Source organism: Panthera pardus, unplaced genomic scaffold (genome assembly GCF_024362965.1).
Source record: "Panthera pardus isolate Hobbes unplaced genomic scaffold, ASM2436296v1 HiC_scaffold_7, whole genome shotgun sequence".
NCBI lineage: Eukaryota > Metazoa > Chordata > Mammalia > Carnivora > Felidae > Panthera > Panthera pardus.
In genome coordinates, this window is record NW_026527002.1 from 62,000,508 (window position 1) to 62,028,306 (window position 27,799).

A 27,799-nucleotide genomic window follows, 5' to 3' on the forward strand; every position below is an offset into this window, starting at 1 on the left:
TTGGGGCTCAAACTCACAAACCACGCAATCATGACCTGAGCTGAAATCAAGAGTCAGATGCTTAACTGACTGAGCCACCCAGGTGCCCCTTCACTCTTTAAAATAGAAAAAGACTTCTCCTGGGGAGTCCAGGGCAATGGGTGGGTCATTGCCGTGGGCAGGGTAGCTCCTGATTGAGAGAGCAGAGCCCCCACACAGACTACCCTGCCTACATGTCCTGCCCATGTCTGAACTTTTTTTTTTTTTAAACTGGGATACATTTACAACACAATTCTTGAACCTCTGACCTGACAATAAACCCCGTGATGGGAAGGTCCACAGCCTTAGATTCTGGTATATTGCCCAGTGCCATTCACAGTGCTGAGCCTATCACAGATATACAGATTTACACTAATTTGTGCTGGGCATGCAAGTGAACTTGCAAGGCAGCATGGGAAAACAGCAACAGCAGCAACAAATGCCTGAAGACCTGGGGCTCCCTAAAAGGAAAGAAGCAATACTCTACAAAGCAAAATCGAGACAAACACCTTATTACAGATCTGATCCAAAAACCTTAAAGAGTTTTTTTCTATTGTAGAGCCCAAATAAGCAATGTTGTATTTTAATGTAATTTTTTTTTTTTCTTAAATTACCAACATTTCCATGAGAGAGCTAGTAAACTAGAACCCACCTCCTGAACTGGTACAAAACCAGAAAAGGAACATAGTACAGTAAGGACTCTGGAATATGGCAAATTTGGCAACAAAGCCTGGTTCCACCACAAATGAGCTGTGTGGCCTTGGGGAGATCACACATCTTCTCTGGACCTAAATTCCCTCAACTATTGGAAGGGGAAACCACGTATCCCACTGCATTATGAAAACTAATGTTTAGAACGGACACCAAGAACCTGGCTGAGAGTAGGCACAAAATAACATTAGTTCTCTTGTTTTCTCAATAAATAATTGTATGCCTTCATTGGGTCAGACACAGTTGTAGGCAATGGAGACGTATCAGAAGAAAAAGTCAAATGCATGTTCTCATAAGGCTCTTATTACTCATCCCTAGCCTCTTTAAGAACAGAATGTAAACCCCAGTTTTTTTTTCTCCCAGTAAAAAAAACAAAACAAACAAAAAAAAAACATTATGTCCATCTACAAATTGTGCATACAGTTTTAAAGGGGTTAAGGATCTCCTCTCAGGACGTGAGATTAAGAATCCTGCCCCTATATCAGTGTCTCCCGAATTTGCTTATTAATGACTCAGGGAACATGTTATAGTCAGGGCCCCACTTCTGATTTACCAAAACAACAATACACCCAAAGGAGGGGATTAGGAATGTGGGTGTCATTAGGTGTCCCAGGAGAATCTCATCATCAAGGAAAGACTTAGAGTTCAGTCTCCAGCACACCTGCTTTTCCTAGACTTACCCAACCTATTAGGAACCTATTACTTCCTATTAGCAAGTGCTTAAGATTTGTGAGTATAAAATGAAAAATATTCCAATTCTAGGCTACAGAGGTAAATGCCGTACCCCTACAAACTTCCTAGATGACTCCAATACAAAATATCAATCCCAGTTTATCCACGCAGATTTATTAAAGGACCACCATGTAAAAAAAGTGGGGTTTTTTTTTTTGTTTTTTTTTTTTTTTTAACAGAAAAAATCAGAAAGCAGAAAGAGAAAGCAAGAGCTCGGGCATCACAAGGCCCTGATACACATCTACTGATTGAGCCAAGGCCAGGAGCTGGCACGCCCCAGCTCCACTTCTTGGTGACTGGTTGAACTCTCCTATACCTGAATACACATCACTGGTCATCAAGGGGGTAATCACAACCTCGAGACAAAAGTGCAAAGTACATCTACCGAAGTCTGGTTAACATACTCACCTCCATGTAATGCACAGGTACATTCTTAAATTTTTTTTAAAAAGAAACCCTGAGAAAACATTTTACAACCTCACACAATAGTTAAGGCAATCATGCATCTAGGAATTCTGTAGCAATCCCAGATTCAAGTATTCTATGCCACAGTCACACAGACAGTGGAAAATCCTGGAAGCCCTAGTGTGTTACTGTCCAAATGATACCTCCAAGACGATTGTTTGCACTTGGAAACAACTCTGCCCTTGGGTCCTATATCCAGACTGCAGCTGAATAAAATGTGCTCCTAGCAAGGGAAAGCACTGCTCCCACTATATAAACGAACAGCTCACTGAAGAGCCAATTCGGAATCGGAATGGCCCAAAGCCACAGAACAAGCCCCTGGCCCAGGCATCCTCATAATTTAAGTCACACTAGAAACGGCTAACTTTTTCTTAGGCTTCACAAAACAGGTCAGGACTCCCCTTGGCAAATAAGGCCAACTCCTTTCAAGGACAAGGAAGTTTGTTCCCCACTCCAGTTAAGCTCTTCTGTGGCCTCCCACATGGTCTTCCCTTTGCTGTCCACAGGCTCTTGCCTATCTTTCTCCAAGGTAAGCCTTTCCTAATCTGGGCCGCTTTCCTTATTTGACAACAATGACTCAGTATCCAGAGCTTGATACAAGTCCCTTTATAGAAAGTAACACAAGAATTTGTTAACAGCTTTCTTTTGGATGCAAAACCAGTGGCATTTTTAGGCTATCTTCATCCTCGGGATCTGGACTAACCTGGAAACCAAGGGTGTATATTTGCCATAGCCATATGGCACACTCTTGTATAATGCGGCCCCAAGAGCCCACCTCTGGAAAGTTACTTCCTCCTAATACCATCCAAATGCCTACATTCTACCCATTAAAATAATTATCTTATTTCTGTGAGACCCTCATTATCAGAAGATTTGTTAATAGAGAAAATCCAGGGGTGCCAGGGTGGCTCAGTTGATAGAGCTTCTGAAACTCTTAGTTTCTGCTCAGATCCCTATCTCCAGGTTCCTGGGATTGAGCCCCACATCAGGCTGTGCACTGGCAGAGTGGAGCCTGCCTGGGGCGCTCTCTCGTGCTCTTTCTCACTCATGTGCTCTGCCTCTCGCTCTCTCAAAACAAAACTCAAAACTTAAAAGAAAATCCAAATTGAGGAAAATTTGGCACAGTACTATGTGTGGGGCATAGTAACTCTAAAGAACGGTTTGACAGTTTCTTATAAAATTAAAACACATTTACTATAGGACTCAAAAACCTCACTCCTACTTATTTATACAAGAGAAACTTCTGTTCACACAAAAAACTTATAGGCAACTATTTATAGTGGTTATTCACATCTACCAAAAACTGAAAACAACCCAATGTACTTCAATTGGTGAATGGATAAATAGTGGTATGTCCACTCGGTGGACTACTACTCAGCAATAAAAAGGACTGAATGGATACATGTAACAACATGGGTGAATCTCAAGTGCATTACACTAAATGAAAGAAGCCAGACTCAAATGGCAACAGAATGTGTCATTTACAGGACATTCTGAAAAAGACCAGAGTGTGAGAGCAGAATTCAGAGCAGTGGTTGTCAGGGGCTATGGGTGAAAGGTAACTACAAAGAGGCAAAAGGAAACTTTTTGGGGTGTAGGAACTGAACTTGATGGCGGTGGTGGTGAGACTGAATATATTTGTCAAAACTCTAAGAGGCACAAAAGATACATTTTATGATATATAAAGGATACCTAAATTTTAAATTTAGCATACTAACACAAAGAAAACACTGAAACAGTTTAAATGATACTTTATCTGAGATGGAGAAACTAAGAACTTGTATTTAACCAAATTTAGATAATTGTAAATATGTGTTAATTCTTAGACCAAAATAATCCATTTTTTGTTAAGTAACTTCTGTAAGATTTAGATCAGCAGGACAAAACCTTGCTCATTTCACATTTGACTCTTAAACAGTCTATTTACATAGATCTTTCTCCCCCAAAATATATTAGGGCAACAATTTTTGACAAAGACTTTATAATCCTTAGATGATCCTAACATGTTCCTTTGGTGACTATCAAATCACCATCTTAGGTTGATTATTGTCCTCTTTAATAGTTATCTGGCCTAACTTAGCCAGATCTTCTCTGGGTCACAGCCGTATAACATCCGTTGTCCAATGTCAATTTCATAGAGTGCTTGAAATTTTTTTTCTTTTGCAAGATCTGAAATTTGTCTTTGCAATCAATTTATTTATTGTATGGCTGAGTTATTATCAGACCATTAGAGAGCCCAGCCAATGAAACAGTGTGTATTAAGTGACAAGTAAATTTTGGGTGGGGAAATATCATTAAGTGATGAGACTTAAGTGAATATACACCTGTTATGAAAACTTTTACCTCCCTCTGTTGCCTCATAACTGCAGGGAATCAGATAATCAAATAATACATTTAAAAGTAAAGATGACTCATATTTTACCATCACATTTGGTTGGTTTTATCCCAACTCTGAGAACCTACATTCCTTCACTGAGCACCTATTATATATGACAGTATATTACAAGGCCATAAAGATGGGTTAGATGCTTTCTTAAGTGTGGCAGGAAGGAGACATCATTGCCATCATGTTGTCTAACATTTACTGTTTATTGAGCAATGACCAGAATGGGTCCTAAGAGCTTTACTGATACTAACTTAAGTTTCTCAACATACCTATGAGGTCATTACTATTAATACTCTCATTTGCTAAACAAGGAGTCTCAGAACTATTCAGTAAATTGCCCAGGTGCACACAGCAAGTCTTCAGCAGAGTTGGGGTTCACATCCCGTCTAAAGCTGCGGAGTTTGTACGTTTAAAGACAGCAACAGCCCTCACAGTCTGGGGCCATTCTGCCCCCAGCTCTCCAGGTTAGCTGGATCTGAGATTTCACACCCCATGATTAGTCTATACACATCTGTCAAATCACTGAAGACTTGGGATTTCCTGGACAGAATACCATATAAGCATAGCAACAAGGGCAGCCAAGGAGCAAAGGAACTGAACTTGGCAGCTGGCTCCTCCCAGCCTCAGTGCCCTTGGAAAAAATCTGAAGGCAATGAGGCAGCTGCCCCTGGCACCCAACAGCTGCCACCCCTTCATGCTCTTCACTCGGGGAGGCAAGCTGTGCAAGCAGCTTCTTGCACCCACACTTTAGACAAACCAGACTAAATATAGCCAATGCTGCTCTCATGAGCCAGCTCAGAGCTGGGAGCACGGCTACATTCCACTTCAGCAAATTGGGGAGAAATCAGCTCGATTTACAAGAGAGCAGCTTTCCCCGCTTGCTCCTGTGGTTTCAAAAGGACCATACCCAAGATCCAACTGGGCTGTGGGGAGTGCTGAAGGTTTGGCCAAGCAGCTAATAGAGCCCACAGGAAAAGTAATAACCAGATAGGACTCAGGAGCATCCTCATTCACTTTCCTGTCCATAAAGGGCTAAACAACCACAACACCAGGACCGTGGGGGGTGGGGGGGATCCATTAGGTGGAACATACTCTACATACACCCTGTTTTATGCCTTTCCCCCCATTCCCCAGCCATCAATATCCTGGTCCAAAGCTCGCTTGATGCTACTCCTCTGGCAAGGCTATCCCATCCAGTTCAGAACTAGATGCTCCATTTGTTCTCAGACCTCCCACATCACGTTGTTTGTGCTTTTACTTATTAGCACTTGTATCATTCCACCTCATCTGCTTCTTGTCTCCCTTCAGCAAAGGGATGATGGGGGCGGGTACAGAACAGGCTAAGCTCCCTTCTTTATTGACTCCTCCCCCCACATTTAGTCAAGTTCCCTGCACACAGAAAATGCAAAACCTATACAATGCCAAGGAGTTTGCAATTCCCTACCTTTCTCCTAGTTAAAGGCACAACACGTGACACTCCCTAGAGTTCAAGCACCAGCTTCAGACCCCGGGCTGCCCCTCCAGTAGGTCACCACAGCATCTACCGTGACTCAGCGTAGCAGAACACGGCAACAACGTTCTACACGATCTCCCCCTATGAACACCAGCCCTCGTTTCCTCTGGCTCCGGAGTACAGCAAGACAGGAGAAGGAAAGGGCCGGGCCAGGCCAGGCAAGAATAGGATTAAACTGACACCCTGTCTGAACTGGCTGAGAGGTCCCAAAGAAGTGACAGGAGTGGCAGGAACCAGCCTCGGCAAGCACAGTGGCAGGGTTTGAGGCCCCGCTTCTCACACTCTAGACAAGAATTTTTGAGGACGAGCTTCGATTCACCACTCCCAGGTCTTAAAAAAAAAAAAAAAAAAAAAAAAAAGTGATTAATACAAGCTGCTGGTACAGTAAAGTCCAATCTTCTGGGCCAGAGAACAAAATAAATTTAGAAGAAAAAAAAAAAAAAACAGGAAAAGGGGGAAAAAAAACCCTTGGGGATAAGTGAAATGGAAGCGAATCAGGCAGTTAGTTGAACTAATAACATCACCATGCACAGGGAAGAGCTGCTTATGGAAACCGGTCTACACGCTCCTACCGCTTCTACAGCCCTACTCTGTAGGTGAACACAGAGGGGAGTTCTCTGTGATCTAAGGAGCTACTGGGGCAATCAGAAGCATCCATAACCCTACCCACTAATTTGTTGTCTTCCCTCATTCAACAAAATTCACCAAGGGTCTACCATGGCCCAGGCTGAAGACAGGCCCACCTGCAGACAGCACGAGCACCACCAAGTACAAGAGGTGATTACAATGTTCTCAAGAAGAAAATGCACTTAGAAAAATGTCAGGGGGGTTAGAATGGAGGGCCATCTTCCTCCTTGTTCCAGGTTTCATAAGAGGGGAAATCCACGTGGACACTTCTGGTCTCTCTCCACTCTCACAGGTTCTTTTCAGAAAGGAGACAACTATAGACTCACGTCTATGAAAGGGAACAAAGCATATGTGGCTCTGGTCTCTCTCCTTCCCTTTGAGTCCCACCTGCCTGCTGCAGGAGCCCACGTTCTCCTGGCTCTTCAGGCTGTTACAGGGGCAGGTACGTCCATGAGGGGCAAGTTCCCTGCTTGGATGCAAGATCAGCAAGTCTGCTTTATCATCCAACCCAAAGCCAAACAAACCAGCCCGAGGAGTCCTGTAATAAAGACATTTTTATCTCCCGTCGGGAGTCTGTGACCTGGTTCTGAATTCAAACAGGATAGCAGGGTAGAGAGCCATCACTTACAACAGCTTCTCTTTGCTAGGAGTGTTTGACTATCTCCTTTGCCCTCTCCTCCAGCTGCTGTCATGTATCCTTACAATACCTTGGTCATGGGCAGGTGTTTTTTTTTTTTGTTTTGTTTTGTTTTTTGTTTTTACTCTTTTGCAGGAGAGAAACTACAGAACCTGAACCTTGAATGACTTAGAGGCCATTTGATAGCCAGTTTGTTCATTTAGGATGGGAAATTCAGATTCCTTAACAGATGTCATTTAGAGCATATAACTTTCCATTTGAAATCTTTAGGGAGGTGAAGTGCTGAATATTGGAAGTCATTTTTCTGCCACATAAGAGGGACAAGTCTATTACATCTGGAATAGAAACACTACAATGTTTATCTACTCCCTTTTTTAAATGCAGCTCTAAGGATGAAGCAAGCAGGAAAGGAAATGAGAACAAAGAGTAGGAATACCCTTTGCTTGCTTCGGGGCATTTCTACTCCATTCATGAACAATTCCTGCAGTCCTCCGAGTGCCAGGCACCAACCTTGGACTACAGAGATGAATAAAACACTGTCCCTGATGAGTCCACTTTTTCTGTTCCCTGTATAATAACGCAATCTATTTCTGTTAAAAACATCACCTCACGGACACAATCATCTATACAGTCTGTCCATGGAGAATGGATTACTTTGTGGTTTCTGCGTGCTACCTCCTCCCTGGTGGCCCTAGTTTTTCCAGCTATTTGGGGTAATTTACTACAATTTTTTTTTTTTTCAAAAAAGACAATGGATGTAAATATAATCCCCACCTGAAAGCAGACCATGCATTCTATGGCTGGAAGGTACAACTCTAAGCTGCCCAGCTGCCCATAAATGCAAGGCATGGGTCGCAACCAGGCTAGGGAATAGAAACAGGATGTCGTAATGAAATTCAGAGAAGAAAACACAACCCAGGGTGGCCATAAAACATAGGGCACCTCTTTATCATCTTAAACTCAAGGCTACAGGTTCAACAAAATGAATCAGCTCCCTATTTGTTCTTAACACTTTTAATACTTCTAACACTTTATATTTAACACATGGTCAAGCTTACTTAACCAAACAGATTACACATGATAAAACACCTTCTAATTTGCTAATTAGACTTGTGTGAATAAGTGAAAATTCAGAACACAAAACATGCCAAATAGTAATTTTTTTTTTTTTTTTTTTTTTTAAGGATGGGAATACAAAAACATTTACTAAGGATCTATGTTCTAAGTACCCTCCTATAAGGCCTCTCCTTTATTAAATCCTCTCAACTTTCCTAGGAAGTAAACAGTAGTGTGTCCTTTTTCCCAGATTCAGAAACTAAAGTTCAGATGTTAAGTAACACATATTGTTATTTCCTATTCCAGTTCCTCTGGCAAAATTCCTTCCCCCAATCAATGTTTCTCAATGAACTTAGGGACATGGGTTGTTACCTAGTTTGGGGTTGTGAACTTTGCATGGGATGGCCATGCACTGAGGGACATACAGCATCCCTGGCCTATGGACAAAAAATAGGAACAACAGCCCCAATATATCCCAGCCATGAGCTAGGAAGTTCAAGACTCCCTGGATGAGTACTGCTCTATCAGATTGTGAGTATCAAGACTAAAAACTGAGGAGAGGGGAACTTCCTTTAAGAGTCTCTCCTACCTTCAAATCTCTCAGAAAGTCCTTGATTTTATGGCACTTGGGCTAAGAAAGCCCCATGCACACTTATGGAGTCAGTTACAAAAGTGGCCATGAGTTTATTTCCCATACATTCCATAAGCATTTATTGAGTACCTACTATGGGTCTGGTACTGTGCTACTGGCTGGGAATATAAGGTCCCAAGCCCCAAGGGGTTAGTCTTATACTCCAGTGAGAGATTAAGTTTGGAGATGTTAAAATAGGTGTAACCACAGGTACGAGGGAAGCTCAGTGCAGAAGCCCCTCCCATAGACTAGGGCAGAGAGCTGGAAGGCAGGGCTGAGTCAGGTTCGCAGAGGAAGTGAAGTTTTCCCTGAGCCTTTAAAGATCAGGTGAGAGCAGCCAGGAAGAGCCCAGTCTAGGCTGAGCAAACAGACTTTGCAAAAACTGAGCTAGGAATCCTATTTGCAGCCAAACTTTAAACTACTTCCTTCATTCCTCAAGTGGAGACCTCATTGTGATTCAAACTCAGGATCTCCTGTTTACTAGACAAGCACTTGAACCAATAAATCTCTGCAGTCCACGTGTACTTCATTCCAAAGCCCTTGTTTTTGCAAGGTCTGCCTTTGCTGGTATAATAACCCATCAGACAAGAAATATGACTAATTTTATACTTCTTACAGCAAGCAGGACATTCTTTTCAAATGCACTGTGGACTGGCAACCATGGGAGTGTCCCTCACTTGGGAACACAGAAGAGTGAAGAGAAAAAGAGGATAATCAAGGTCAGCTGAAGGGTGAGGCAGAAGGGGTGCCAGCAGGTCAACTTACCCTTGACCTGAAGCTCAAGATGATCCTTATCCTCTGTTAGCTTTTTTCACTCCTATGAAGCCTTGTTTCACTTACCATCAACTGTACCAATGCACGAAGCCTGATTCTCACATTATTCTATTTGCACAGGAAGCTTATTTTGGCTATTTTTTCAAAACCATGTATGCTATATATGTAATATAGAAACTATTATGTGAGTATATTAATAAATAGGTAACTAAAAGTAGCCAACTGGGAAACTCAGCCCAAAGGCAATAGTTTTTTGAGTTAAGGTACTGAGCACAGAAACTGGGTTGTTGCCACTTCAGGTGGTTAAATAATTATGAGAGCAGGAGTCAGAGTAGTTCAATTGTTCTCTCCTGGGGCAGGAAGGGGTGAGGGAAGCAAGCCCTTGTGGCTCCCTCTTGCCTCTAGCCTACAAGGAACGGGCTCATTTCCCCTTGGCAAGGAGCCAGATGCGGTAGGCAGGCATGCCCTCATTTTCCTGCCCCAGTTCCCCTCTTACCTGAGGCACATTCAGGAACCATAACTCTGCAGGTAACTTCGGTCCCATAATTATTGCATTTTTATCATTCAGGCACACTTTGACCTCAAATTTGACATCACAAACACATCTGGTCCACGCATATTTCCCCATAAATTACCCTGCACACAAAAAAGTCTTGTGTTCCAAGGTAAGATATTCTGAAGTAAAACTTCGGGATCCCTCACAAACCTCCTGTCTCTGCTTTCAACCAGGAGGTTCAGGAGAGGCAGTATCGTAGAGCTCCAACCGCAAAGCCAAAAGGCCAAAATCACACTAGAAAAAGAGGAAGGTATCTTCAAAGGAAAGGATTCACCCCAACGGAAGAGGCTGGCTATTCTTTTTTATTCCTGGCTGATTCCATTTCTTTTTTGTAAACTTTGCTAACCCCGGGGATGGTGGTATAAACAGAGACAGGTGTAGGGGCACCTCCACCCTCTGAGTACATCCGCTGCTACCGCTGTCGGGTGCGCATGATAGGGGCCCTGGACCCAATCGAAGTCCAGGCTTCCCGATGACGCACCCGGCCGGGGGTCCTCTCCCACGTGGGGGGAGGGGGTGTTACAAAATGGGCATTCCCAGTCCTGCGGCCACCCAGCCCGCCCCGGTTAGAGGGGACAGCGAAAGGGACACCTCGGAGCTGAGACCTCATGCCCGTCTCTCCGATTTTCCCACTTCCAGCACATCGTTTCGCATCAGGGGTACTGTTTGCCTCCAACCCCAAAGTCCTGCGCACCTACATGTCTTTCTAAAGCAACTGAAGAAAGCGCCTATTCGCCTTCCGGGACTCAGGTGAGTGCCAAGAGGTGTAGGAGGAAAGGGCCCGCTCGCCACCACCCTCTTTCCTCTCCTCCCCACGTTCCCCAGGATTCATCAGGGATGTGTGTAGTGGGGTGCGCGGGTTAAGAGGGAGCTTAAAATGCCCAAGCGTCCCTTACCTTCCACAGCCATTCTCCTAGAGCTTCCCTAACGCATGCATAATTTTCTCGGCCGAGGTACTCCTCCTGCCCCGCGCTCCCCCCTCCTCGCGCTTTCGCCTAAATATTCTGCGCTCATCTGCTCCAGGACCAACCTGCCGCGGTCACGCAAAGCGAGGCTGCCGGCTCGGCTCGGCGCAGGGCGGCCCGGGAAGTGTAGTTCTCTCACTTCCCTCCGACCCGGGAGAGCACCCCGAATCCTCCGCGGGGAACTGCTCCATCTCCACGCTCAGACGGCAGCTCCGGCCTCAGCCCGCCTAGGCAGAATAATCCCTCCTGGGGGGCGTCTCGCGGGCAGAGCCAGCGACCCCCGGACGTGGCGAGGACTACATTTCCCAGGATGCCGTGCGCTGGGTTTCGTTCGGCGCTGAATAGAGACCCGAAATTGAGCTCTTCGCGGACAATTGGAAGTGGGTAAGCACCTGGCAGGCAGGGGTCGTGCGGGGGGCAGGGGGTAGCTGGGTCTGTGGTGGAATCTTCTGGGCCTGTTCGCCGGCGTGCTTGGCCCGTCATTTAGTAAGGGGAGCAGAGCTCCGGCTGGCAGTGGTTCCCGCCTGGGCCAGAGAGCCGCTGCCCGGGTGCGGCTCAAACTTGTTCCTCTGCGCCCTGGAATACGCGGGGTTCTGGAGAAAACCGCCAGGTGACGTAGCCTTCGTCTAATCCTCCAAGTTGTACAGGTGTATAAACACTTAAAACGGAGTGGGGGATGGCTTGAAAACGCTGAACAGGCATCAGCCTCCAGGGGTTATTGAGAACCAAATCCCACCTGAGGATGTCAGATGATGGAAGGCTGTCTTGCTTCCCAACTAGGAGGCTTTTAGCTTGTTTGGCCTGGAAGCCAGTTGACGGTCTGTGGTAGGGCCTAATAATTAACAGCGCCTAAGAATTAGTGTCCTTTCAACTTCTGACCCTGTGTCCTAACTGCAGGTGTTGGGTTGCTCTATAAGCAGACAGGGGAAAGAATCACGTGGAGGGCAATAGAATTCCAGAGCTGGTAAATACTGATAAAAATGACGTTCCCAGGCCTTTTTCTTTTCTTTCCTTTTCTTTTTTCTTTTCTTTTCTTTTCTTTTCTTTTCTTTTCTTTTCTTTTCTTTTCTTTTCTTTTCACATGTAGAAATGTAGATGCAGTTATGGCTGGTAGAGATAAGGGAAGGGTCTTGCGGAAAAAATCTGATTCAGGACTGCAGTAAGACTTTTAAAGGTCTTGAGCTTGAAAGTTGCAATGGTTCTATATCGTTAGATATATCACTATCCCTATCTATCTAAAAACTACTCTGGAAAATAACTCTAAGGAAGTATAAAGATTTGATTCTTCCCAAAAGATGACTAGTTAGATTTTGTCTTGGTCATAAATTTTTTTTAAATAATTTTCTTTCTGAGGGTGTACATGCACACCTGCTTTTCTGGTCATGGAGTATGTGCCTAGTCCTGCTATCTGGTAATATGACTGTGTCTGGGTCCTTTTTTTTTTTTTCCTTTTATTTTCCCCTCCCCCTGTGTCTGGGTACTTTTAGAATACCTGTGTGTAAACATTAAATGCCGTTGGTGATACTTTAACTGTGAGTCCGTAGAGCTGTGTGCAAATCAAACCCAAGATTTCCATCTTTGGTGCAGTAGCCAGAGACCTTTTCAGTGAGACACAGCGGGTATTTGCCATTGGTAAAATCATTTTTCCAACTTAATATGCAACAAAGCATTTTAAAATCTGGGAGGAACAAGGGGCACCTGGATGGGTCAGTTGGTGGAGCACACAACCCTTGATCTCAGGGTTGTAAGTTTGAACTCCATATTGGGTGTAGAGATTACTTAAAAAAATATATGGACGGAAGTGAAATCTGGGTGTTTCTCTCCCCTCTCATGTATGTAACATCACCAAAGCATTAAGTTTTTCCTTAGAATGTTTGGGGAAAAAAAACCAATGGACAGGCAATATCAGTGGTTCTTGACCTTGTCTGTGCACCAGTCTTTTCCAAGCACACGTTTTAAAGCTTCAAGTTGATCTCACAGAATCTGGATTTCTGAGTGTTTGGATAGGGACAATTAAGTTTTAAAAACCCACAGGTGATTCTATGTGCAGTGAAGGTGAAAATCATTGGTCTGTTTTTAAGCTTTTAAGGATCTGGGTGATACTAAAATGTAAAAGTCCCTGGGAGCACCTGGGTGGCTCAGTCGGTTGAGCTTCCGACTTCGGCTCAGGCCGTGATCTCAAGGTTTGTGAGTTCAAGCCCCCCCCCATCGGGCTCTATGCTGACAGAGCCTGGAGCCTGCTTCAGATTCCATGTCTCCCTCCCTCTCTGCCCTTCCCTCACTTGCACCCTGTCTCTCTTTCTCTCTCAAAAATAAATAAGCATTAAAAAATAAATAAGAGTCACTGAAATCCATTTTTAATTTAAAAACTTTATTTCAACTCAAATATTTAAGACCTTTCTCAATTGATGTGCATTCTTGTTTAAGTTTCACTTTTAGTATAAATCTAAGATGTGAAGGAAGTATTAATTTAACCAATAAGAAATAGCCAATACTGAATTCTTTTTTTTTTTTTTTTTAACCTAGAAATAGAGCAGTATCATATTGTTCAACCTAATGAAGGATAAGCAGAAGTTAACCTGGGGTTTTCAATTCTGGTTGATCATCTGGGGGGGTAGGGGGAAACAATTCCCACTAGAATGGCCAAAAGGAAAAGACAGAAAATACCAACTCTTGGCAAGACTGTGAGGCAGTAAGAACTCATAAATACTGCTGTTGTTGTGCGAATTGATGCAACCACTTTGGAAAACCATTTGGCATATTAAGTCAAATATACGCTTATCCTGTGACCCAGTAGTTCCTCTTATAGGTGTATAGCAGACAGATATGCATACACATCTCCAAAAGACATATACAGGAATGTTCATGGTGTATTATTTGTAATAGCTACAAACTGGAAACAGCCCAGATGTTAATCAACACTAGATAAATGAGCTGTGGTATAAACAAACCAACCTGTCCTGCAGGTGAGCAGACTATGCCCCATGGACCAAATATGGCCTGCTGCCTATCTCTGTCTTGTTCATGAGCTAAGTTTGGATTTTACATGTTTAAATGGTTGGGGGAAAAAGAAGAATATCTTGTCACTTGTGAAAATTATATAGAAGTACCTACATAATAGCTTCAGTTTTGCTTTTTGGCCTGTTAAACTTAAAATATTTCCTATCCCTTACAGAAAAAAGTTTTAGCAAATTCTACAATAAAGTAATGGAAATGAATGAATTACAACTGCATACAACAACAAAGATAAACCACATGCATTAGGTGTCTATTGCTGGTGACAAATCACCGCAAAATTGAGTGGCTTATAATAACACCCTTTTATTACCTCAGTTTCTGTGGGAAAGAGATTTGGGCATAGCTAAGCTGGAATTTCTGCTTCATGGTTTTTTGTTTTGTTTTGTTTTAATTTTTTGAGAGAGAGGGAGAGAGAAAGAGCGCACCCATGCAAGCCAGGGAGGAGCACAGAGAGAGGGAGAGAGAAATCCCAAGCAATCTCCGCACTATCAGCACAGAGCCCGATGCAGGGCTTGAACCCACGAACTGTGAGATCATAACCTAGCCAAAACCAAGAGTCGGATACTTAACCAAATGAGCCACCGAGGTGTCCCATTTCATGGTCTTTTACAGGTTGCAATCAAGGTGTTGCCTGGGCCAAAGTCATCTGAAGGCTCAACTTGGGAAGCTTAAGCTTCCAAGTTCACATGGTCGTTGGTGGAACTCACTTCCTCACAGGCTGTTGGATGGAAGGCTTCAGTTCTTTGCCGGCTGTTGGCCAGAGGCTGCCCTTAGTACTTTGCCACAAGAGCCTTTCCAACATGGCAGGCTGCTTCATCGAAACACACAAGCTAAGAAAGGAAAATAGAGTTTGCTAACAAGATTAATGTTATCTTAATGTTGCCATCCCCTTAATGTTGCCATGTTGTCATCTATTGGTTAGATGTAAGTTACTCAAGGGGAAGCTATAAATATCAGGAGATTGGATCATTGGGAGTCATCTTAGAGCCTTCCTACCACAACACACAGGTAAGATGCTGAACTAAAAAAGCCAGACGAAAAGAAGTACATTTGTGTGATTCCATTTTATGTAAAATTCAAAAACTGGACAAAATCTATGGCATTGGAAGTCAGGGTAGGGGTTCCCTAAGTGTGTGAGGGGGGGAGTATAAGAGCAGGGAATGGTTAGTAACTGGAAGGAAGGCCCATGAGGGCATCTGGAATGCTGGGGTATTGTGATTCTTCAGCTGTCCGCTGTTTAGACATGTGTATAATGTTTGTGAAAGGTATTAAGCCATATGTATCTGATTTGTGAAGTGTGTATGTGTGTGAGAGATACTCCAGTGAAAATTGATAAGAAGTAATGTATGCTTAGATTCAGTTAAACATGATAAATGACCCATTCATCAGCCACTCTGATTATCCATGCTTTCTCTTTCTTTGCCACAGTAAAGTGGGGGTTGGTTCCATTCCATTTAATAAGTTATGTTTTGAGGACCTACTAAGTACTAGGTCCTTGTCTAGATGTTTGTAATATATGGCAGGCTGAATTTCTAGAAATGGCCCTTAAGATTCCATACCATTATCCCCTGAACTTGTGTATGTGACGAGTCATTCCTCCTGTGATTGTGTTATGTTAAAAGACACAGTTGACTTTAAAAGTAGAAGACTATCCAGGTGGGCCTAATATAGTCAATCAAGAAAGCATTTTCTCGGGGCGCCTGGGTGGTTCCGTCGGTTAAGCGGCCGACTTCGGCTCAGGTCATGATTTCGGGGTCCGTGAGTTTGAGCCCCGTGTCGGGGTCTGTGCTGACAGCTCAGAGCCTGGATCCTGTTCAGATTCTGTGTCTCCCTCTCTCTGACCCTCCCCTGTTCATGCTGTCTCTCTCTGTCTCTCTCTGTCTCAAAAATAAATAAATGTTAAAAAAGAAAAAGAAAAAGAAAGCATTTTCTCTAACTGGTAGCAAAAGAGGAGGGCAGAAGAGGAACTCAAAGAGATTCTAGGCATGAAGAAGACTCAACACATAGGTTACTCCTTTGAAGAGAGAGGCGTGTGAGTAGGGATATAAGTGGTTCCTGGCAGACAGAGGCAAGGAAAAAAGGGCCTCAGTCCTAAAGGTATAAGGAGCTGGATTCTGCTAACAACTTGAATGAGCCTGGAAATGGATTCTTCCCCAGAGACTTCAGATAAGCATTCAACCCACCTGACACTTTGACTCAGGTCTTGTAAAACCCGAACATAGAACACAAGTGAGCCCACACATCCCTCTTAGCTACAGAACTGTGAGCTAGTAAATCAATATTGTTTTAAGCTGCTAAATGTACTTCCTTTTTTTTGTTGTTGTTTTTGTTTTTGAGAAAAAGAGAGAGTGATCAGGGGAGGGGCAGAGAGAGAGGGAGCATGAGAATCCCAAGCAGGCTCCACACTATCAGCATGGAGCCCAATGTGGGGCTTGAACCCACAAACCCATGAAATCATGACCTGAGCCAAAACCAAGAGTCGGACACTTAACCAACTGAACCACGCAGGTGCCCCTAAATATGCTTATTTTCTGTCTGTTAATCTGTTAGTTTGTTATGCAGCAATAGAAGCTAATATAGGATGCATCCTGTACACAGCAGAGAGTTATATGGGACCTGTTTTGTTGGCGGGGACAGTTTAAAAAAATGATTTTAATGCTGATAAAGGAAATCAGAATCTCTGGAGGTAGGACTCTCACCACCAGCATTTTTTTTTCTTTTTTCAAGTTTTTTAAGTATTTCAGGAGATTCTAATTGGAAGCTTCTATTGAGCACTCTTGTTAAAGGGACAGAGACAAAACCGCCTGGGGAAGAAGAGATATTTGGCATTCCCCTCTGTCACATGTTCTGTTAACCTGACACCGAGTCTTGTCATAGAGTCTTGCAACATGCCTTTTGAATGTGGGCTTCCTCTCCGTTCCCTCTGCTACCCTGCTGGAGGAGTCAGACATGGGTTTCGTTTAAATAACATAAGCGCTTCCCCTGGCTCCAGGAGGACAGGGATGGACTCTGGTTTGCTTACATGAATAAACTACCTGGTCACGATTAGGTCTGCATTCTCCCCAATGAAACTTCAAGTTAATGTTTTATTTTTGTTTGTTGTGATGGTCCACGCTGGAAGAAGTAGGCATTTCTACACCTGGGATCAATTCAAAACTGACTTAGAGGCAAGTTAATCTGAGCCTTCTCATTTCAGAGTCAGGGCAGAGAAAGAGCATGCCCAGGTTGCACCATGGTAGAACAATGTCTAGAACCCAGATCCAGGCAAGGGTTTTTTTTAGGGGGTTGGGGGTGCAGGATGGGAAGATTTCTGTTGCTTTAGGCTTGGCTTGGTTGCCAAGTGAGGAGGCTGGGGTAGCTGTACTTCTCGCTGCAGTTTTGAGGACAGGTTGGGGTAGCTCTACCTCAGGCTGGAGGGGCAGTGGCTACTGGAGGGACCGTTATTCTCATAGTAACGGCAGAGGAACAAGAGGGCAAAGGAAGCATCAAGACTTTTAAGTCCTGGCTCAGAGCTGGGGCATGTTCAGTTGTTTCCTTTTGTCATTTGTCAATGTAAGTCACATGACCAATCTCATCATTAAGGCATGAGGAAATATACTATGCCCATGAGGAAGCCGTGGCAGGGATGTGAATGTGGGGAAGGATGAAACGTTCGTTGGGTTAATTACTCAATCTCCACAGTGGCTGTGTATGAGTCTTCTGTTGTTGCCATAACAAAGTGACCCAGCTGGGTGGCTTAAGACAACAGAAACGTATCCCTTTACATCCGGGAGACTAGAAGTCTGAAATCAGAGTATTGGCAGAGCCATACTTCCTCCGAAGTCTCTACGGGAGAGTCCTGTCTTCTTCCTAGTTTCTAGTGGTTGCTGGCAGTCTTTAGGTTCCATGTGTGTTGCTACATCACTCGTATCTTTGCCTTTGTCATCACACGGTCTTGTTCCTCATGAGTATGTCTCTGACTTTTTAGGTCGCTCTTCCTTATAAGAGCACCACTCATTAGATTCAGGGCCGACCCTAACCCTGTATTACCTCTTCTTAATCGATTGTCTTTGGAAAGACATTATTCCCAGATAAGGTCACATTCACAAATATGTGGGGTTAGGAATTCTACACATTTATTTTGGGGATACAATTCAACTCAACCCACAACGAACAGACCAGAATCCTGTACCGTCTTTTATAAACTAGAGAAGTTGTTCTCAAAGTCTGGGTCCTGGATCCACACAATGAACATCATCTGGGAGGTGGTTAAAAGTTCAAATTCTTGGGCCCCAACCCAGACCTACAGAATCAGAAACTAGTGGGGTGGGACCCAGCAATGTGTGATGTTACAAGTTCTCCAGGTGACATTAATTCATGCTAGAGTTGGAGAACCACCTACCGTAGAAGAGAGTAGAAGCTAGGCTTTGCAAAAAGGTAAATGTGGCCATAATTGTTCAGGAGTGAGAGGTAAGACCCAAACCCAGTTGGGTGTCCCGTCCGTGTGTTCTGAATATGTAGTGTTGTTGGAATAAGTGATGGTGAAGGTAATTACACAAAAGAAAGCAGATGTTGGAAGTAGAGTGGGTTTAACTAATCACTTGAGTAATAAGAATATAATTCTAAGGACTCCAGGTCCCCCTTGCCTAATGGTTCAGTGGCTTTGACAAAGCACTGTTCCTATACGCAAAAGTCATCACTGAATTGTCATTTCCTGTGGGTGTGAGAAAGCTGGGAGGCGTTATCAGAGCTGGTTCCTGAGTCTGCAGCGTGAGCTACGCTGGGGAGAATCCATGAAAAGAACGTAGCCACGGTGTTCTGCACAGTGTTCAGTGCACTTGTGAAAATGATTATTACCAAAGACCAACTGCTGACTCCACACTTCTGTCTTCAGCCAGTTCTGGAGAAGAATGTATGTGCAGGGCTGAGAAGGAAAACGTGCCACAGTTCGGTACAGCATTTCAGGCATGAGACATAGGAAGTTAGTTTACCAGTGAGGTCCCATCTAATGCACAACTAAATTTAACAAAGGGAGTCAGCGCTGAGATGGGGTTAGATTATCAAATAAAAACAGAGTAAAAATCACGAATGGGCAACTTTGTGCTTGAAAATACCTTACGTTGTCCCTTGAAACACAAGGCATGGAATTTTATGTATACAGTCCTATGGAGTAATTCCCTAGCACGCCAAACTTAGAGCATAAAGAAAAGACTACAAGGAAAATCTTTATGCAGATGTCTGTATATTCAAAACATCCTGCCTTTAAAATAAAGTCCTCATTCTGAATGTGGGGGGCGGATAGACTGTTCCAAACTTTTTCTTTTGGACTCCAATGTGCTGCTTGGCTTTTCAAGGATTAAATGAGGAAATTAAAATTCCCATCTTAGAGGTAGGTCTCTAAAGAAATGGGAGTTTGTTCAATAAATTTAACCTACCTACATGAATCAAACATTATGGAGTGCTTACGATTTGCCAGAAATTCCAAGTACTTTAAAAACATGCAGACATTCTGGCTCTGGAGGCCATGTGCTTGACTACCGTACTATGTTGCCTTTCTGTTTTTGCACATGTTGTGTCTCTTCTATATGCAGCTTTGGAGAGTGGCTAAATTTGGGGGGTTAATGTGTTAGATAGATAACTGATCCTCAAAAAGCCCCTGACACAGATAAATTGTTCTCCATTTTATAGATGAGCAAATCAAGGGCAGAGACGTGACTTTGCTTAATTCACCCAGCTGGTATGTGGTGAGAGGCAGACCTCAAAAGTCAAAGCATGGAGTTGGATACACTGATATCGGGTGTGGGCTCAAAGGAGTGCCCCCACCCCAACCCTGACGCCTCTTTCCTTGAAGGGTAGCAAGTAATATGGATAAAACTTCTATGGCCTTTTCTTTTTAGGAAGCGAGCTCTATGCTTTCTTATTTTCCCAGGGGCAGAAAAAATAGCATATTGTGTTGTCTCAAAAGAAAAGAATCAAGTTGAGCCTTCGTGGTTAGAGATGAGAAAAGTCCATCAGTTGTCAGAAAGTCAGAGTTAGGGGAATTTGTGCAGCCAGGGCCCGATAAAAGGCACTGCAGCTACCGATGACAGATTACTGTCCTCATAAACCTGAAGGCATGATCTAGGGCTCAATCCTAATGTCTGCCAAACTCAGAGAAGTTAAAGAAAAATGAGACATGGGAGATGATTTAGATTGCACCTGGGAGAGAAAGGATGTAGTGCACCCAAGATGTGCCTTGTGAGATAAGGCGAGCATTAGCATAGAGCATCCCCATTATTTGCCTTCTCCTTGCTTTTTCCAGCCCGTGGTAACTGTTAGAGAAAATATGTGGCTTGTGAAAGTTATCTCCGTGAGGTCTGACTTTGTTCAGGCAAACTAAAAGCTGGAAACGTAAATGTTATGAGTGCAAGGGATATTATCAGCTAATTTTTTCCCCATGGTTTTAAATGTTAATGGTGTAATATGTCAGGTGTCTTAACTGATGCAGTGTATATTTGCTAAGGTGATCTCTGCCTTCCTCATACAACTCTTCATGGGTTGTATGGACTCTTGGATTGATGTGCGTGGGAGGTGGGGGTGGGTCCTTCGTTCCGATCCCCTGGGCTGGTCTCAGGAAAAAAACAAACCCAACCACGAAGCTTCTCTGAGGCCCGGCTCCTTATGGTGCTGCCTTATATGTGCTGTATGTATTGTTGACTTTGCCCATGGAGGCACAGCGATAGAGTAGAAGTACCCTGGAAACTATAGATGTGAGTTTGAAGTCTGCCTCTCACCACATACCAGCTGGGTGAATTGAAACAAAGTCCCGTCTCTGCCCTTGATTTGCTCATCTATAAAATGGACCACAATTTATCTGTGTCAGGGGCTTTTTGAGGATCAGCTATCTATCTAACAAATTAACCCCCGAAATTTAGTTGCTTAAAATAATTTCTCCTCTCACAGAATTTCTGTGGTTCCAGGAATCTGAGAAACTTCTCTGGGTGATTTCCAGCACAGTGTCTCTCATGAGGTTGCAGTCAAGATGGTGGCCAGGGCTGCCGTCTTCCAAAGGCTTGACTGGGGGTAGAGGACTGGTTTCCATAGTGTCTCTCTCACACAATTGGCAAGTTAGTGCTGGCTCTTGGCAGGAGGCCTCAGTGCCTGCAACGTAGACATCTTCACAAGACTGCTGGCTTTTTCCTCACAAAATGACAACTGGCTTCCCCACAGAGAGAGTTATCCAAGAAAGGCAGGAGAGGCCACATGCCTTTTGTGACCTGTCTTGGGAGTCACAAATCGTCACTCTTGCCTATTCTACATGCTAGAAGCAAGCTACTTGGTCCAACCTTCACTCAAGGGGAGGAGAATCAGGCTCTATTTTTTTGAAGGGAGTGTCTAAGAATTTGTGGTCATATTTTAAATCACCACAAGAGATAACATAAGTAAAATTTTTGGAAAAAATAAGTGTTGGATAAATGAACGCACTTAGTATTTGAAGGCTTTAAAAGTACCTGGTTCCACTCCATCTCTCTAGTACCTAGCATAGTACTTGGTGTGCAGCGGCCGTCTTAAATAAGGAGCTAATGTTAATTAAATAACGAGCTAAATTTGTTGTTTGCTTTGTGTCTGGTGTTGTGCTAAGCATTTCTGTCGGAAAAGTTCATTCCATTTTCACAATATCCCTAGAAAATGGACACTATTATTATCTCAATTTTATTGGTGGGAAAACTTAAGTGTGCACAGACAAGTTGAGCAATTTGTTGGATGTTAACATATGGAGGAGTGTGATAGAGCCCAGAACTAGTCTCTGTCAGCTCCAGGATGCAGCTTTTAACTACCAAAGTATGGGTCTTGTCATAAAGCAAGGCCTCTAAAATTATTTGTGTGAAATATTCCTGCCTCTGAAACTTGTTATCCAGGAATATTTTGAGAGCGGGAGAAAATGCTACTTGAATTGTGAGGTCTGTATGTTGAGGCACTTCTCTCAGATCTAAAATGTTCTAAAAATTCCCAGCCAAAATTTCACAACGGGAAGCACCAGAATTCCTCCCCCAAACTCTTCCTTTCTCTGTTATTTGGTAAAGCATGCCCACACCTCTGCTTTCTTCTGGTCTGCATTTTAGGTTTCCCCTGGAAACTTGGTTGTTTGGAGGTCCAAAGGCTGAATACAAGTTTGAAGACCAAAGTAGATGATCGTAAAGCTCATTTCCTGCCCTAAAGGTTTTTTTTTTTTTTAATTTTTTTATTTGTATGTTTATTTTTGAGAGAGAGAGAGTGCATGAGCAGGGGAGGGGCAGAAAGAGGGAGACATAGAATCTGAAGCAGGCTCCAGGCTCAGAGGTGTCAGCACAGAGCCTGACAATGGAGTTTGAACCCACCAACTGTGAGATCATGACCTGAGCCGAAGTCAGACATTCAATCGACTGAGCCACCCAGGCGCCCCTCCTGTCCTAAAGTTTTATGATTATAAGATTCCTCCTTCTTCTTGGATCCCCATCCTCATAGAAATGAGTGACCAGGGAAGAGGACTCATTTCTCCTCAATTTGTCCTCAACAATGACACTGTTGGCTCTCCTTTTTCTGTCCCTTAGCCACTGTCCTCATTCTACACCTGGTAAGACTGAGATGGAAACATTGTAGCACCGTCTTTATAGGGCCAACATCTCCAGGCTTTTTTATGATCACATAATTCTCCAAGAATATCCTCTCTGCTTATACCACACTACTGTTAAAATAAAGCCCTTCAGGGGCGCCTGGCTGGCTCAGTCAGTTGAGTATCTGACTTCGGCTCAGGTCATGATCTCATGGTTTGTGAGTTCAAGCCCCACGTCCGTCTCTGTGCTGACAGCTCAGAGCCTGGAGCCTGCTTCGGATCTGTGTCTTCCTCTCTCTCTTCCCCTCCCCTGTTCATGCTCGGTCTCTCTCTCTCTCTCTCTCTCTCTCTCTCTCTCTCTCTCTCTCTCACAAATCAATAAACATTAAAAAAATTAAAAAAAAAATAAACCTCTTCAGTTGGCTGTGTAGCAGTCCTCACATGGGATACCATGAATACTAGTAGATATTGAGAGAGAGTTTTTGGAGAATGTGGTGTTAAAAGAAGTTAGCAGTTTTCTTCACTAATAGAAATTCCTGCAGACTTTGATGCGTTGAGGTTCAGTATGAAGCTCCCTGGGGGAGAGAGAATGTAACCCGAGAAGTTTACTGTCTTGGGTTTGTGGTGGACAAAAACAGCCTTCACATCATGAAACTTTCTTGAATTATCCATTTGATAGCTGTTTCTTACCACTGGGCCTCTTCCCTGACACTTACTGTTTGGTGATGAGCCCCACTCATGATACTGCACCCGACCACATAGAAGTTCTGAAGGCCATCCCTCAATAGAATGTTGCTGTAGATCTCAACCCTCAGCCTCCCCAGAATCACCACTTTTAGAGTGTCAAGCTATGTGGATACAGGTATACATATACATAACTTTCTTTGCTGAAGGCCCAGGTAATTTTTTAAGTTTATTTATTTATTTTGAGAGAGAGAGAGAGAGAGAGAGAGAGAATGAGAGAGAATCCCAAGCAGGTTCTTCACTCAGTGTAGAGCCCTACCCGGGGCTCAGTCTCACAAACCGTGAGATCATGACCTGAGCCAAAATCAAGAATGCATGCTTAACCAACTAAGCCACCCAGGTGCCCCAGAACTGGGCCATTTTAAAGGGAACTGACCCACAGATGTTTTTAGGGGATAGAAACTACTCTTCATGATACTGTAATAGTAGGTAAATGTTACTATACACTTGTTCAAACCCATAGAATATAAAACACCAAGAATAAACCCGAATGTAAAGTATGGAGTTTGGGTGAGAATGTATCAAGGTAGGTTAATCAGTCATAACAAATATACACTCTGGTGGGGGATGTTGGTAATAGAGGAGGCTATGCATGTGTGGGGGCAGAGTGTATGTGAGGATTCTCTGTACCCTCTGACCAATTTTGCTGTGAACCTAAAACTGCTCTAAAAAAAAAAATAGTCTGTTTAAAAAGAAAAAAAATTAGAGCCAAGTACTAAATATAACTTCCCCAGGGTCCAAATGTGTATGTGTGGTGACTGAGAAGTCAACCCTTTCTCAGATGTGTCCTCTTTAAATACGTCCACAGTTTCTAATCTAACTTCCCTATCCCTAGCTTTGCCCTTATATCCTAGGGAGCCTTATCTTCTGGATTTCCCCATTCTAACTCTATTCATGTTCTGGAAAACTCTAACCTTTACCCATTAGGTCCTTCCAGGACCCATTGTGATTTTCCTCGCTAAGACATCTCCCCAAGTCCAAGCCATTGAGTTCAGTGTAGATTCCTAGAGGTTTTATTTGGACAGGCAGTGTTTTCTTCTGATAACCCAAAGAGCTGCAGAGTGGTTCAGGAGGAGGAGGTCATGGTGCTTCAAGTCTCACAGCATCATTCAGGGCATATATCCTCCACAGCAGGTCTGTTAGGGGATTTATTAGATTCTTTAGATTTATTAGAAAAGCACATAGCTCTCCATAAAGTTATTTTAATTCTGAGGGAGAACACCGTCCCTCTAAACCCTAATGAAAAACAGTGGTTTTTAACTGCTTTGTAATTTGCCACATAATTTTTTTTTTCCTTGAAGGCAGTAAATTTCATTATCATGCAGAGTAATGTTACATTCCTTTGATGCTTCTAGCTTTTATCACTTTGGACCTGATGGCTAAAGAAAGGAGCCATATACCTCCAGAAGACTGCTCCCTTGGCCATAAGAGAGAACATTGGAAGGACCATTCAAGCAAGTAAGAATTAAGTAGTCACTCCTGTGCTGGGCCTGGAAATGGAAACATGAGTGATATAAATTTTCTGCTCTGAGAGTTGGCTTTAAAAAGGCCCTTGTTCATTGCTTGTTCATATGTCAGATACATTTTGGGCACCTACTATGTGCCAGGAACTGTTTTGGGGAGGAGGACTGTTTTTGACTGGGTTCCCTGGCAATAGACTGAGAATTGTGAATTTTGTGCAGATGGTTTACTGGGGAATATTTTGGGGAGAGACACCTGACCGGAAGTGAGGATAGCAGGACGGGGCTAGGAGAAAAGCAGGTGCTCCATGGGGTTGCGGCTGAGGCCCAGCCCAGTCTTACCCGGAGTGTTGGCGCTAACCCTTTAGAGTTGTCTCAAAGTAGAAAGGAGGCCAGGCATTTGTATGCCAATGTCACCCGGTCATTGGTAGCCCAGTGTCCCTGAGAGGGGGCTGTGGCTGCAGGGAAGGCAGGTTTTTGCAGCCTGGGGCAATGCCCAGCGAAGGACTCGGCTTTGAGCCATCAGTTATCAGTATTCCCTGGAGCTAGGAGATGGGAAGAAATCTGTGCAAGAATACAACATACTGGGATATACCAGGAACAAAGATCTGTTCATGCTCTCAGGGAGCTGATAGTTTGGTTGATGAGCCTTAGCAGCAAACAGATAAGTAAAAGTGCAAATAAGTAAGTAAGAAAGGTGGTAAGTGCTGTGAAGATGCAGGGCAAGAGCACCTAGTCCAGTCCTAGGCGTCCTGAGAAGGATCCCCAGAGGAGGTGACCACAATGAAGAGACAGGGCATGTGAAGGCAGTGGGCATGGGAGCCGTAACAGAGAAGGCGCCCTCCTGAGAACTTGGCACAGGGGGCCTTACATAGCTAGGAATGGCCAGAGGGGAAAGTGTGGTATGAATGGTGCAAGGTCCGGCAAAGGAGCTGAGCAAGGGCTTGAACCTAGACCTGAAAGAGCAGGGACACCTGGTCCAGCAGCAGGGGTGGGGGGTGGGGGGGTTATCCTGATGATCCTGACAATCACAGGTCCCAGCAGGGAGTTACTGGTAGCATTTGCACTTCAGGAAGATAATTCTGGCTGCAGTTAGGGGAAAGGGATCGAGACAAAAGAGTAACACAGGGGGGCCCCTAGGAGTGACCGTGTGGGCTGCTAGTTCATTAGTTTCAGTGAGAAATGATAGTGACTTAAAATGGAGGCATGTCAGGTGGGATGGAGAGAAATGGCTGGATTTGAGAGATATTAAGGAAGCAAAATCCATAAGACTTGACTGATTGGATACGGGTCTTTAGGGAAAAAGAGGAGTCAACCTCAGATTTGTCTTTGAGCCACAGCAGGCTGGCAGTGTGAAGAATGAATCTGAGAGACTGTCAGGCTGAAACAAGGGAACCAATTAGAGCCATGATCAACAATGTAGTTTTGTACAGGGACCCATTCAGGGACCAAAAAAAAAAAAAGTTTGTGACCATATCCACTTCAATCAAATGAAAATACCTTTATAGAATTCTATTAAAATAATATGTCTAATCTTCTAACTTAAATTATCTTTGTTAGAAAAATATCAGTAAGAAAACGGGCCATACTTCTAGGCACTTAAATATTAATATCTGAGCCAAGTTGAGACATAGCACCATGGAGGCAGCTTGTCAAGTTTTGGTTCCTATTCATGTGGTGTTTGGACCTCACAAAGAACATTCTAGAGTATGTTCCTTTTTTATCCTAGATGCAACCTTGTAGGTAGCAATTATCATACATTTTTAAAACACAGAAGCAGAACTGAAGAAAGAAGGGAAATGGCTTCACTTGGCACGTGGCAAAATTGAGTCTAGAATGTTCATTCCACTTAGTGCAGCATTTCCTGAGGCAGCAGCCCCTATGTGCCAGGCGTCACACAGATGAAATCAATGTGCCGGCTCCCTGCTTCTTTTAGCAACCTGGGCCTCTCTCTCCTGGCTGTAGGATTATCTGTCTGCTTAGGAGCAGAGAGGCTGAGATAGGCAGAGAATGCCTTGTGACCAGGAAGCCCCAGCAATGTCAATTTCTCTTGAAGGGCTGGCCACCCAGGCAGCATTCTTGCTACCTTACTGCATTCAGGCCACTTCTGGGGACTCCTGCCCTGGGCCATCCTGTCAGACCGGCTTTGGCTTTCAGTTACTTGGAGCACAAAGACTGGGCAAGACACAGGTGGTTTCTCCAGATGTGGATTCCTGTGCTTTGTAGGGTCTGAAAATCTTCCAACCAAGTTGAACTTGGTTTCTGGGTTGTATGTTGTAGCCAGATGAACTAGATGTAGCCAAAAGAACCTCTCTTCCCAAATCAGTGATACTGTAACCTCCAGGGTTAGAGGGCTGTGCCCTTAGCTAGAGCAGGGGTGAGGAAAGGAGGCAAGGAGAGGGAAGGTAGGGGAGGGGAGGAGACGTCTCTTGTTCTGAAACTGCCCCTTCAGGCTGCAGTCCCTGGCCACACAGCCTCCTTTTTGTCAGGCAATTGCAGTTATCAATGAGAAGGGAGCTCATTTCTTAATCTAGCAATTTAGAAATTAAAGATGCAACTAAATATGATTACGAATAAGCTTGAAATAGATTTTCTGAATATAAACATTCAGATGTACAGATGCACGCATTTATTCACTAGTCTCTCTACAAGCACTTTGTTGTCTTTTTCTCCCAGCTTTATTGGGCTTTAATTGATGTATAACATTATGTAAGTTTAACGTACAATGTGTTGATTTGGTACACTTATAAACTGCAAAATGATTACCACGATACTGTTAGCTAACACCTCCATCACATCACATAATTACCATTTTTGTGTGTGTGGTAAGAACATTTAATACCTGCTCTCATAGTAACTTTCAAGTATATAATATAGCATTATTAGCTATAGTCACCATGCTGTACATTAGATCTCCAGAACTTATTTGTTTTATAACTGGAAGTTTGTACCCTT

The 27,799-nt window shown here is 43.6% G+C and overlaps 1 protein-coding gene and 1 long non-coding RNA gene across 10 annotated transcripts in view; one reads left to right on the forward strand and one right to left on the reverse strand.

Moving 5' to 3' along the window:
• SAMD12 (sterile alpha motif domain containing 12) overlaps positions 1–11,130 on the reverse strand; it is a 382,200-nt gene extending 371,070 nt beyond the window's left edge. Inside the window, exon 1 of one of the 2 annotated variants that reach the window (XM_019459978.2) lies at positions 11,003–11,130. In XM_019459978.2, the coding sequence (XP_019315523.1) occupies positions 11,003–11,015 (13 nt within the window). In that variant the 5' untranslated portion in view covers positions 11,016–11,130. Of the gene's footprint in view, positions 1–10,046; positions 10,187–11,002 lie in introns of those variants that run through there. The other variant, XM_019459977.2, reaches the window with a different exon arrangement.
• A 12-nt stretch (positions 11,131–11,142) lies between these two features.
• The window catches only part of LOC109273229 (uncharacterized), a 253,369-nt gene continuing 236,712 nt past the window's right edge, over positions 11,143–27,799 (forward strand). For 7 of the 8 annotated variants that reach the window (XR_008419897.1, XR_008419894.1, XR_002082929.2 and 4 more), the window contains exons 1-2: positions 11,143–11,455; positions 24,740–24,842. This is a non-coding gene — a long non-coding RNA (uncharacterized LOC109273229). Of the gene's footprint in view, positions 11,456–22,142; positions 22,268–24,739; positions 24,843–27,799 lie in introns of those variants that run through there. The other variant, XR_008419896.1, reaches the window with a different exon arrangement.